Source organism: Candoia aspera, chromosome 1, assembly GCF_035149785.1.
Source record: "Candoia aspera isolate rCanAsp1 chromosome 1, rCanAsp1.hap2, whole genome shotgun sequence".
Classification (NCBI taxonomy): domain Eukaryota; kingdom Metazoa; phylum Chordata; class Lepidosauria; order Squamata; family Boidae; genus Candoia; species Candoia aspera.
The window spans coordinates 227,776,697-227,789,278 of record NC_086153.1 but is presented as its reverse complement, the minus strand read 5'-3'; the positions used below and the strand labels follow the sequence as shown (position 1 = coordinate 227,789,278).

The 12,582-nt window shown below is 42.7% G+C and overlaps 1 protein-coding gene across 1 annotated transcript in view; it reads right to left on the bottom strand.

Annotated features, from left to right (window-relative positions):
* The window catches only part of ASIC4 (acid sensing ion channel subunit family member 4), a 265,892-nt gene extending 254,179 nt beyond the window's left edge, over nucleotides 1-11,713 (bottom strand). Inside the window, exon 1 of the mRNA XM_063288957.1 lies at nucleotides 10,984-11,713. Coding sequence (XP_063145027.1) covers nucleotides 10,984-11,625 — 642 coding nt within the window. The 5' untranslated portion in view covers nucleotides 11,626-11,713. The remainder of the gene's footprint in view (nucleotides 1-10,983) is intronic.
* Nucleotides 11,714-12,582: the final 869 nt, after the last annotated feature.

The window sequence follows — 12,582 nt, the reverse complement described above, 5'->3', positions numbered from 1 at the left end:
GAACATAGTGAAAAAACTTGGGACCACAATTAAATATTAAGAAGACCAAACTAATTACAACAAGTACAACAACCAGTCTCAGAACAGACCAGTCTTAGAACTGATATCACTGTGGTGGACAGCTTCTGCCTTTTAGAATCAATCTTCAGCAGCAAAGGAACAAGCAGTCAAGAAATAGACCACAGAGAAGCATTTGGTACAGCAGCCATGAAGGCCTTGGTAAAGATGCCATGATGGGTCTGTATCTACACAGATCAGAACAGCATAAACAATGGTATTCCCTGTAACACTATGAAAGTGAAAGTTGGACTTTGGAGAAAATAGAATGGGAAGACTATTAACACTTTTGAACTTTGGTGTTGGAGAAGATTTCTGAGAATAGCATGGATAGCCAAGAAAACAAATGGATCATTGAACAAATCAATCCAGAATTCTCACTTAAGGCACAGATGACCAGGCTCAAATTATCATATTTTGGACACATTATGCAAAGGCCTACCTCTCTGGAGAAGCTCTAATACTGGGAAAGGTAGAAGGAAAGAGAAGAAGAGGAAGACCAGCACCAAGGTGGACGGACGGACTCAGTTACAGTGGCGATGGGTGCACTGTTGGAAGGCCAGGTTGTGAACAGATTGTCATGAACAAAATATATCTATGTGGTCACTTAAGAGTTGACACCAATCTGATAGCGTATAATCAAAATGGTCAGTTGGAGAGGGTATAGGTATCCTGTGACAGGCTACACCCGCCACTCTAATAACTATTTTGTGAATGTGCCAGCCCCCATGATGGCCATTTTGTGAGTGTTTGTAATCTCCAAATCCAAGTGGGTCTCATAGACCTCAAAAATGGTTTTCCCATGTTTCAAAGAGATCTGTATCTTATGAATCAGGTGTCTAGTACCCAAGGTACCTGTCCCCGATTTGAGACCATCCCAGCAGGGACAACATTCTGCTTTTGCCTCCAGATGCAGGCACTGCTCCAGGACTCAATCCAAAAGACCTTTCATTCTCCTCAACCCAATCCTGTATTGTCCACAGTGCTGTAGTATCTTATCTCTTAAAGGATAAAACTATAAGAAACACCTTCCCTTCCCCCTCCTTCAGTCCTTCCTTTCCTCCCATTTGCCAGCTTTATTCATTGGAAACATTCCCACTAGCATCCATTGATCACTAGCTTTATGGCTCATAATCCTCGCCCCATTGACTCAGGGCAGTCAGAAGAAGGAGAGGCAGGGGAAACTCCTTCTTCTCAGCAATGACATACTGCAAACACAGACTCCCTCGGCCCGTCCTGGCCACTGCTCTCAGAAGCTCTTAGAAGCCGGTGTGAAAGAGGGTTGCTTTCTCAGAGCCTGGCAAGTGTCGGGGCAGAAAGATGGCTTCTATGAAAATACACCTGGTTGCTATCTTCTCTCTTGGCAACAGAATATATGGCTGTATATTTCTCCAGGCCTGGGAAATTCAGAAGAATGCTTTCATGCATCTCCCTGCTACCATGGACCCCCATAGGGTCGACTTGGCAGTATTAGGCTAGCTGTGCCCTCTTTTTTTCTTTTCTTTCTTTCTTTCTTTCTTTTTTGGATTTGGCAGTTACTTCACCAGGCTGGCAAATGTTTCTGCATCTCTGTCCAGAAAACATTCCTGGATGAATGTTGTGAAGCAGGTGGTGCTCACATGCATGGGTAGCTTTGGCTGTGGCATCGACGGGTTTGTGACATGCCCGAGTGCCATCTGGGTCAGGGCTGAAGTGGCAGCCTCAGGCATGCCATGTGTTGGGTCAGATGGCACGCTTCCTCTTTTCATGGCGTGCCAGCAGAAGCAAATCCAGGAGGTAAATTCACCGGAATCCCTGTAGCTATAGTTTGGCAGCTGGTGCTACCCCAAGCATTCTGGTTCCAAGAAATATGGTATTCAGAGAATGACTGCTGCCTTTGGTTCTGATTGCCAGAAACCCCTCCCTGCTGGTAACCTCTCTTTCATACACACATACGCCTCACACCAGGCTTTGCTTGTCACCAAAAAGCTCGGAAGTGATGAACGCTGGTCGACTGGCACCTGCGTGCGGTGCCGCTCAGCAGCCGCACTTTGTTCTCATTATTGCAATGAGTGGAGCTGTCACACTGAATTAAGGCCCTTCCTGTGCAGAGCTCCAAGCCACTGAGCATGCCACAACCTTCAGCCGAAAGGGCTTCGAGCTTCAGCTTGTGTAGCAGTTGCCTCCACTCCCGGCACGGAGTCTTAGGACATGGAAGCACCGTGGAAGAGACTCTCAGGAGCCTGTGACTCAGTCCCCACGATCTGTATGCCCTACATGAAGACCGCTTTTCGGTCACTTGCCCACAATGGAGCCCTCCAGCTGGGCAGCTTTTCCTGTCCCTCTAGCTGTGTGATTGAGAAAAGCCCCAGCTGGCCATATTCTTAAAGGGAGGATTGGAGATTCTGGACTTGATTGCTATAGCCAAAGGCTCAGCTTAGTCTCCCAGCTCTTGCTAATTTGCACCCAAATGTGAGAACCCGCAGAGGATCATGGGGGAAGGCCCCCCAAACACCCAGTAACCCTTAAAGCCCAGCTTAAAAAGCCATAATTCTAACAACAACGTTTGATGCCAATCTGGGTAATGGGTGGCAATGCAGCTGAATGAGGAATGATAGACTGGGGCAGTTAAAGAAACCCATTCAGTTGAAATAAATGTGTGCTTCCCTCCATTCCCAAGCAAGCTCTCTCTCCTGCAGGGCAGTCATGGCAGAGATTTGCTTGGTTGATCCCACTCACAAGCAAAAGCACACACACATCCCAGACCCAGTTAGAGCCTGGTGTTGGTTTCAGGCCCGGAGGGTTCCCTGGCATTTGCAAAGGTTTTAGAGAGATACCGAAGTGTTGTTCACTTTAAACATGGACAGCACAGAACAAACTACTGAAAGAACAGAGGGGAAATTGCATTTGTGTCCTCGGATGGACAAGAGCTTACAAACTCAATGGCTGGGCTCACAGAACATTTTATATTGTGTTTTGCTCTTATTTGGTTAGTTGATGGCCCAAGGTATTTTGAGAAAACAGTAAATGGATTAACTTAGGACATTTCCCTTTGGGTTTTTGCACTGCTCCAGAATTAGCTCCCTCTGTGTTTGGCAGTGGATTTCATCCTCAGCAATAGTGAATCCCAAATCAGGGAAAGGAAGGGAAGGGAAGGGAAGGGAAGGGAAGGGGAGGACCCAGTATGTCATCATCAGAATTCCGCAGCAGGAATGGGATGGGGTCTGTTTTAACACAAGTTGAGTAAAGTGTGGGGGGGGGGGGGAACAAGCACCAAGGAATCTCAAAGGAACCTGAATCACCAGCAGCCATAAGGGAGAGGAAGCGGTTTTGTTTAGGATTTATCCTAGTTATTTCACTGTTGAGCTATTTCAGCCTTGTGCAAACTGCTAGAATTACAGCTGGCTAAAGCCGTTCAGCACTGTTGTATTAATCTAGTTGACTGTTGACATGGTGATGACCTGCACTCCAACCTGTTGTTTACATTTAAATAGTAATGTAAGGTCTCCATCAAGTCAAACGTAGCATTGTTCATGTTCAGTAAGACTACTTGGCCATTTTCTTGACATTTCACATGCCAAGCTTTGTCCCCCTGTTTGGGGAGAGAGTAGCAGAAGACCAGCCAAGGAGGGTGATCAGGGGCTAGAGGGGAAGGGGTATGCATGCCCCCATCAGTCAAAAACCCTCAGCTGGTCTCCTGGCACAATAATAGAGAGCAACGTATAGCGGATGTTATATATCTTGAGACTATCCTTAGACCATGTCAGAAGGGGAGGGGGGTGGAATACTAATTCTAATATGAGTACAGCTAATGATAATTTAAGGCAGTTTCACACATGGGTTGGGGACAGGATGAAGGCAGCATCAAGGGGTCAGAGAGAAAAATAGGTGTTGCCAAGGCATGCTTAAGTCACGATTAGGGGCAGTGGAGACCTGGCCTCTGTTTCCACCTTGTTTTCTCCAAGGAAGGAGCCAACATGCAAAGTGCTAGGGTGCTGGGAGGTGAGGGTACAAGCAACAGCTTTATGGATAGTGGAGGTAGCATTTTCTTTTCTTTCCCTTTTGCATGGAGCTGAGGCAATGATGGGATTCCTTTTACTCCAGACTGTCTCTCTCCCACTGTCCAGAGGCAACCTTTAATATCCTATTCCTGGTACTTAATTCTGGGCTTTTGTTTTGAATATATATCACTCTCAACTCAATGCAGCCATTTCTGCAGCCACAGGAAACTAGGATTACAGCTACTGGGAAAACTCACTGGCTGTGCAGCTGCCAACATACTATCTTGCTGCTATCACACCTACTAAGAGATATTTAAATGCATCAGTGAACTAGGGGCTGAGCAGCCTGCAGCAGTTGCTCAAATGTTTTTGCAAATGACCAGACTAATGTGCACAATATGTTCTGGAAACATGGAGAGGGGTAAGGTAGGATGCATGTCTTTCTTTTCTTTTCTTTTCTTTTCTTGTGTGGCACGGAGGTGAATAGATGTTGTTGCTCCAGATCTGCAGAAGTTTTGGGTACATAGGAGACGAATCAAACAATCTTTTTTGCCCTATTGATCAGCTGAACTCTGATTGGCTTGTGGTTTTTCCTACTTGTCCTCTGCCTTTTAAAGATCAGTAAAGACAATTGCAGATCAGTTTCAAGCTAGTTAGTGAGGGACTGGGGAATGGAAACACTGTATATCGAAGTGTCCATAATAACCATGTTGGCATCTTGTGCAAACCAAACCACTGAGTTCTGTTGTTCAGTAAAAAAGGAGAACTGGGATATGCTGTAGTGCTTAAAAGCAGAAATGTAGACCCACAAAGTGATCACCCATCCCAGGTCACTTCAACCAGCAACTGGTGTCAAGAGCCAAAGAGAAAAGAATTTTCACTGAGTGAAAGTGACATCTAATATTATGTGCTATCATGACATCTTGACCTTAAGATGAACTCAGGACAAGACTCAAGTTGCTGGGGGGAAAGTGCAGAAGGAGGATTTATCATATTCATTGGATTTTGTTGTTGTTTATTGATCTATTGCTCCTGAGTTAAAAGGACAAGCACCTCTTGATTTAAATACAAAGTGACCTGCTTTAGCACAAGCCCCCAGGTAAGGTTATTCTTCACATCTCTTTTCACCTATGCATTTAGGAATCCGGCAGGCTTTTAGAATTTTCCCGGGAGAGTTCCATTCTTTCTACTTTATAAATAATCCTCAGAACATCAACCACTCTCCCCCATCCCCCAATATTGGATTGTCTTTTACTACTAGCTTCTGCTTCAGGGGAGTGTATTCGCATTTCTGGTTAAGTGTAATAGCTGTTGCAGGGCATATTTTATCTTAGCATGTTGTCTTGGTACTATGGTATTCTGAGTATGTGTGAAATTACTGTTTGTACCTCTGAGTTGATGGGATGTGATTCACAATGTATTGACTTGCAAGACAGTCTCTAAACTAGAGATCCTAGCTTTCATAGATTAGCATGAACATGTTTCGGATAAAGTTGGGCTTTGGTGGCACTTGTGACATCCTAGTCAAACTGTGCCAAAACTGAGCCTCACTGTTCTTACTGCTGGTAACCTCATCTACCCCTTCTGTTTATTACTAAAAGCATTAGATGAAAGCTTTGATTGACCAAAGCCGTGATAAGCAGTGGAGGTCATACCTCTGAGCCCCTCTGGTGACAACCATGGTATGTTGAAGACTGTGACTTGGAAAGTAGGATGAGTAAATGGTAAAGAGAATGAAAGGCAAGGTGAGGCAAGTCGGAGAAAATCATGGTTGGATAATGAGATCCTCAAAAAGAAAGAGGTGAAAAATTTAATGAATGCAAAGCCATGTATGAATCTATGTATGAACATTGTGGAAACAAGGATGGTTTGCATGGATAGAAATGTATGGAGAGATATAGTGAATGATCTTGCTGTAAACTAAATTCAGTAAGATTTCCTTTCTTTTTCTCTTATCTCCAATTTATTTGCCTACTACTTCTTACTCTTTTTCTGTACTTTACATAACATTGCCTACCATGCAAATAAATTGCATATATGTGACATCTGGCTTAAAACACTATTTTCAAACCTATTCTCTTGATGCTATTTCTATCTTTATATTCCTTTATCACTTCCCCACCCAATATTTTTATGATGATATTTTCAGAAATTGCATGAAATGTACATTACTCCTAGGTACAGGGTTGTTTATGTTCTACTCAGGAACACTACAAATGTCACCAACAGTTTGTTTTAAAACTGTAGAATATGCTGTGCAATATTTTCCCAACTTTCTCTTTTGACCTCAGATAGGAATAAAGGAATTTCTAGGCTCCAAAAAATAAAAACCAAATTGGTTTTTTTTTCCTGTCAAGGCAGGGCAATGAAAAATTATGCAATATTTTGTTTTAAACCTACAATAGCAACAAAGATAGATGGAAAATTAAAACTGATACAATGTATTCACTGGTTATATCAGAAAGGGGAAACAAAACTGAACTCATTAGAATCTAATGAAAGCTAAATTGCTCACTCAAAGCAACTTGTGTTCTTGCACAGATGTGGAACTACTGAGTTCCATATGCCATTAGCAAACTGTTTTTTTAATTATTAAAAACTACCTAAAAGAATAACACGACTTCCTACTTCTCTTGCAATTTCAGCGTTATAGTTGGTTTGTGGCATGTGTTCATAAAAGACACAAACATAGTAAAAAAAACATGATTTTTCTAGCTGTGCCTTCTTCTCCCACAAATGGAATACTGTGCATTGATACTGATACATTAGAACATTTAAAGTTATAAGCAGGGCAGATAATGTGCCACATATATTAACCTGTGTCCTCCAAGCATCATTTGCATTTGAGAAAAATGTAAACCCAGCAGTGATACAGCAGGGCCTCAGAAATGACATAGACCCTTTGCAGATCTATCCTTGATTTAGCATAAAGGTAATAATGTAAATTAAATGAAAAAGGATGTTTTGTGGCAGCAGTATCCCACCTGGGGGTCAAAATCTGCAAGATGCTGGGTGCAGCATCCTGATCAAAGCCCCCTCCCCACATGTGTGATAATGTCATATGCATATACAAAAGGAATGTGGCTTCAATCACAACACCACACCTGACAACTTGTAGATTCTCTCCCCTCCCCCATGAATGCCTATATTTAGTGGAATAATGAAGTGAAAGAGGCTGTGGATGAGGGAAAAAGCACATAAAAGAGGATTGCTGTAAAATATGATGATGTGAGAAAGATATTGTATAATAGAGAGAATTGCAAGGAGAGCAAGTCAACGGTTATGATTTAAAAAGACAGAACAATACAGGGTAATTTTGACGGAAATTTTAAAAACTGTTTTGGAAGTGGGTGTAGAAAGCTAAACAAGGAGCTTCCAGCAGAGTGAATGGGATTTAAATGAAAGTGATGAAAAAAAACTGGAATGAAACTGAAGTGAGGGAAAGTTGTTTGGAGATGATAGTGATAAGCTGAAGAATGAAACTGAAATGAATGCTTGATACTTTAGTACAAAAAAATCTGATGAAAAAGCTGCAATAAATACTGTGAGAATGTTGAAAAATGTGTAAGGCTGCAAGCAAAGACTGTGTAACTGAGAAGTGTTACAATATGAATATGCTTTGCTCACGGAGTGGTTGTGCAGCTCGTTTAACATATGGGTGAAGAATGCATCTGTGCCTTACAATTAGAAGACTGCTATTACTGATCCCCTAGACAAAGAGGAAAGTAGCAAAGATCAGTGCAAATACAGGAAGACTGGTTTGTTACATTTGGTTGGGAAGATATTTGTCTAAATGCTTATTGAAAAGGGACAAGAGGTGATCATGAGCAAAATTTGGCAAGTGAAATGCATTTTTTTTCTGGGAACGCTATGTGCAGACCATATTTTTCCTGATCCACTGAAACATGTATGATGGAAGGAAGGAAAGATTTTGTTATTCATCTGATTTAGAGAAAGTGCATGATAAGTGAAAACACTGGTCTGAATTGTGGAACATGTCACATGATGATGGAGTTGAATGCAGTAAAAATGGTTGTTGATAGAAATAAAATATGCATGAGAATAAATAGAATGCTTAGCAAATGGTTCAACACTGAGCAGGGACTAAGACAATGATGTGTGATGTTGCCTTAGTTGTTTAATGTGTTTATGGATAAAAGTATATGGAATGCTTGATATTTGGGGATGATAATGTACCTGTACTTTTGTATGCTGGCTATGTTGTTAGCTGAGAATGCAAATGATTTGCTGCATATGTTAGATATGTTATTTATTTATTTATCAAATTTTTATCACCGCCCATCTCCCCCAGACGGGGGACCCTGGGCGGTTCACAATAAAAACAATTAAAAATTCCATAGAATCATAAATACAGCCATTAATCAATCAGAATAAAATGCAGTAAAATCCAAGCCATGGCAGATCTAATTCAACCATAAGGGCATAAAACTGATCCCCGCAGCACTAAGGAATCAGCCAGCCCCAAGAATGGCTCTTCCCCTCCTTATTCCAGGCAAGGCAGCAAAACCAGGTCTTCAGCTGTTTTCTGAAGTCCAGGAGGGAGGGGGCTAACAACAAGAAATATAGATCTGAAAATTAGTATATCAAAGATCAAAGTAGTTCCATTTGACAGAGAAAATGAATTGAACAATTGCAGTTTATACATAAATGTCAAAGACTTAGAACAGGTATTTGAATTTGTGAGCTTTGGTAGAATGTTTACTAAAGATAGGAAAATGGATAGAGAAATGGTGTACAAACGCTGTAGAAAAGCAATGGGCAGTATGTGATCTATTGCAAGGAATGAATGCTCCGCAAGAGAAATTAAAATGGCTGTGCACGAGATGATTATTCTGCTCACTTCATTATATGGACGTCAGAGCTGGATATATCAGGAGAAACATGAAAGCTCAGTGCTAGAGAAATAAGATAACTTAAGTAGCATGTGTGGTGGAACGAGAGACAGGGCCAAGAATGAATGGGTGCTGAATAGAATACAGGAGAGAATGGTACAAAAGAAGTACATTAAGGTAGCTTGGTCATATAAGGAGATGAATGAGGATCAAATCCCAAAGCAAATATATGAAAAAGGAGCGAGTGAGCTGAAAGGAAATGGAAGACCAGGAAAGTAGTTGGATGAAGCTGATGAGATCCTCAGAAAGACAGAAGTGATAAGTTGAAAGAACAAAAGTCAACATAAGAATTGATGTGTGGATGTGGTGAAAACCAGGATGGTTTGCCAGGGTGGAATGTTTGTTTGCTTGCATATGTGTATACACAGACTCTAAAATGCAGATGACTCTTTCTTGAGAGATCTTCTTGCTGAAACAGCATACTTACAAGTGTATACTTCCTTGTCTAAAACTGAGTTCAGGGAAAAGCTGTTCTGCCAGTTTTCAGCAGAAAATGGCTGTGCATGCAGCTGATTGGTTGGCACTTGGGATATCAAAACCTCTCTTCTCTCATAGCTGAAATGGTCTTAACACTTCTTTTAAAAATGGATTTTCTCCTTTACAAAAATAAAACAAACAATTATCCCCAAATATGCAGTGCCAAAATGAAGGGGCACAGAAAGAAATGATCGAGGACACATCACAATCCACACCTGTGGAGCTGAGCTGACCTAGAGTGCTGATCAGCAGGAGTCTAGTAAAGCTTAACAGTATTAATTGTATTTGAAGCTTTGCAAGCAGAGATAATAGAATGGCTGTTCTGCGGCACATGCTAGCATCATGCTGGGATAGGTCAAATTTTTCTCCCCTCCCTTCTTCAGGCATTTAATTCCCTTTTATTCAGAGGACAGGCATCTCATCCAGATGGGAAAGGAAAAGTTACAGGGTCAGAAGAGGCAAAATCTGGCATTTGCCCCAAGACACAGAAGTATTCTCTCTCCAGAGCCAACACAAAGGGAAGGAGCATGCTGGCAGGAGGGTGGGCAAGCCAAGGAGACAACCACAGATTTGTTTCCTCAGGAAGAGGAATTGCCTTCACTTTGTATGCAGAAAATAGCCAGCCCAATTTAAGATGATGATGATGATTTAACTAAATTGTTCTGTATCTGGTACCTCTGCCATCGATCTAAGCAGCAGATCTCAGTTCCAAGGATATCCCAACTATCAAATCAGAATATAATATGTCATGATTGTTGAGAACAAATCAAAATTAGCACCAAGCTGGGTTGTTTCCCCATCCCCACCCACAGCCCTGTTGCTACCCAGAAAATGAATGTATCATCCAGTATTGATGGTGAGATGACTAAAACTAACAAAAGTTTTTTCTGAGTGTAAGCACAGGATCAGCAACACAAAATGTAGGACCCAGCAGCCATGGACCCCCAGTGTGAAAACTTAAGCACTAATACCCACATCATATTGGGGAGAAAGAGAGACAGAGGCATGGGATGGTGGATTCTCTGTGATTAACTCCATAATTAGAGGAATACTAAAGCACTTGCATTTTCTTAAAGTGTCAGTATTACCCAGCAATTATGGTTGAGCCCAAGCAAGCAAGCAAGCACATCTTGTGGCAGACAGAAGAACTAGAATGATAGACAAGAAATACCACTTGTTCCAGGAAAGTCCACAGTGGATGATTCTTTCATGAGAGCTTAGTTGTCAAAGCAACACATTCTTCCTGATGCTCTGAGGCTGGTACAAAAGCCGTTTACTCACCTTAACACCTGGAAAACTTTCCCCAAGCCATGAAACTGATGGCCCTCCATTTGAGCATCTACTCAACCCCTAATGAGTTTGAATAGGACATTTCAGGCATTTTGAAATGGTTCTTGTGAGTGGCATCTCTTTTTAGCAGCAGGCAAAGAAGCTGATACATTTGCTTCACCTTCTCACTATCCATGGCCCAGAGACAAAAACATACCACCCTCCCACCAGCTCTGTGGTTGGTCATTCCCAAGATTCAAAATCCCCATAGGTAGACACTGACTCACTGTTTTGAAGTCACTGGCATTGCACAACTCATCGCCAAATTTGCATTCCATCAGCATCTGGTCCATCTGGTGCCCAGCACGATCATGGAGTTCCCCAAAGTCAAAGGGCAAGTTTCTTTCCCCCTTGCTTTGCTGCAGCTTCTGGCTCAAGATCTTTAGAACTTCTGCATCTGCTTTTTGAGAAGCAACAATCCTATCGGAACTGTCCAAGAAACCCAGGAACTCTCCAGCCCAATAGAGGTCATGGCCAGAGATTTCCGAGAAGCGCAAGGGGTTGAGATTGCAGATAGTTACTGCTGGGAAAGTCATGCTACGGAGAGTTTCTTCTTCCAATTTGGTGGCATGTGGATATTGGAAGTAGAATTCCACTCGTTCGGCGTAGACATGGAAGAGAAAAGCAAGCGAACTCAGGAAAGCCAATGTCCACAGAAAGTTGCGAGCTGTATAGCGACCATGATGGAAGATATGACTGATGCCATGGAGCGTTGAACTACTAGCAAACTCTTCCAGGCTGGGGACGGATGGAATAATAGAAAGTGGGTGCACCACCTGGGGAACATCTTTAATATGCTGGACTGCCTTGGGCAGAGGGCAGGGACTGGGCCAGGAGGGCATCTCTTCTGGCCACCCAGGCCCTGGCATAATGTGAAGCCCTCTTGAGAACACGGAACAGGTACAGACTCTGCTAAGGTTTGCAGTTTGCTGTTGGCAGACTCCAGAGCTTGCATGGGCTACTGAACACTGCAGAGGGCCTTTCTCTCTCTCTGCCTCTCTAGTCATGGAGCTGACTCAGCCGCAGGGGCGGGGAGAAGCCTGGCCCCATGCTTTGCCATGGCCCCTCCTGGGAGTCCGAAGACAGTAAACATGCTCATCCCGGGCAATTAGCACAGCCAGATCCCGGAAAAGCTGCTGCCAGGAGGGGGAGCAAACACTTTCCTTACAAACCACAGGCTAAGTCCATCTCGATCCCCAGAGCTTGGGCTGCTGATTAGCCAGAGACGTCATTGATTCCCTCCAGCTCTTAGTGAAAGGAAACATACCAAGTCTTCGCGAGGAGGGAATTTTCCCCTCCTGGCTTCAAAGTGAAAACTCTAACTCCTTTTAGGGCAGGGGGAAGTAATGTGGTGTCTGTAGGCACTGGTGGTCCCCAAGCACCGCCATTGGTGTCCACCAAGTTCCCTGTCCCAGGTGATGTTAATAAAGAAGAAAATGATTATTCTAAAAGCATTTGATAGGAAACTGCAGGCTACAAAGGAAAGCACTAACCTATAGCATCTTAATTGTTTGCAGAAACACTTTTGGGGGACATAGAGAGTATCCTGAGAGTATACAGATGTTTTATTTCTGACAGTGGCCATCATGGCTGCCATTTTACATAAAGACAAACCTTGCATGTCAACCATTCTTTGAGTACACACTACACATGCTTTTCAAATTCCAAATGTGCCCTCAGCCCAGAGATGTTGTCTACCCCTCTTTTTAGGATTATTACTTTAGCCTGAGTTATTTTGACACCTAGACCACGATTCAAGGAAATAGCATAGCGTTTTGCAAGTTACAGCCCCACAGTTTTGGCAGTGAGTCCCACTTAAGCACATC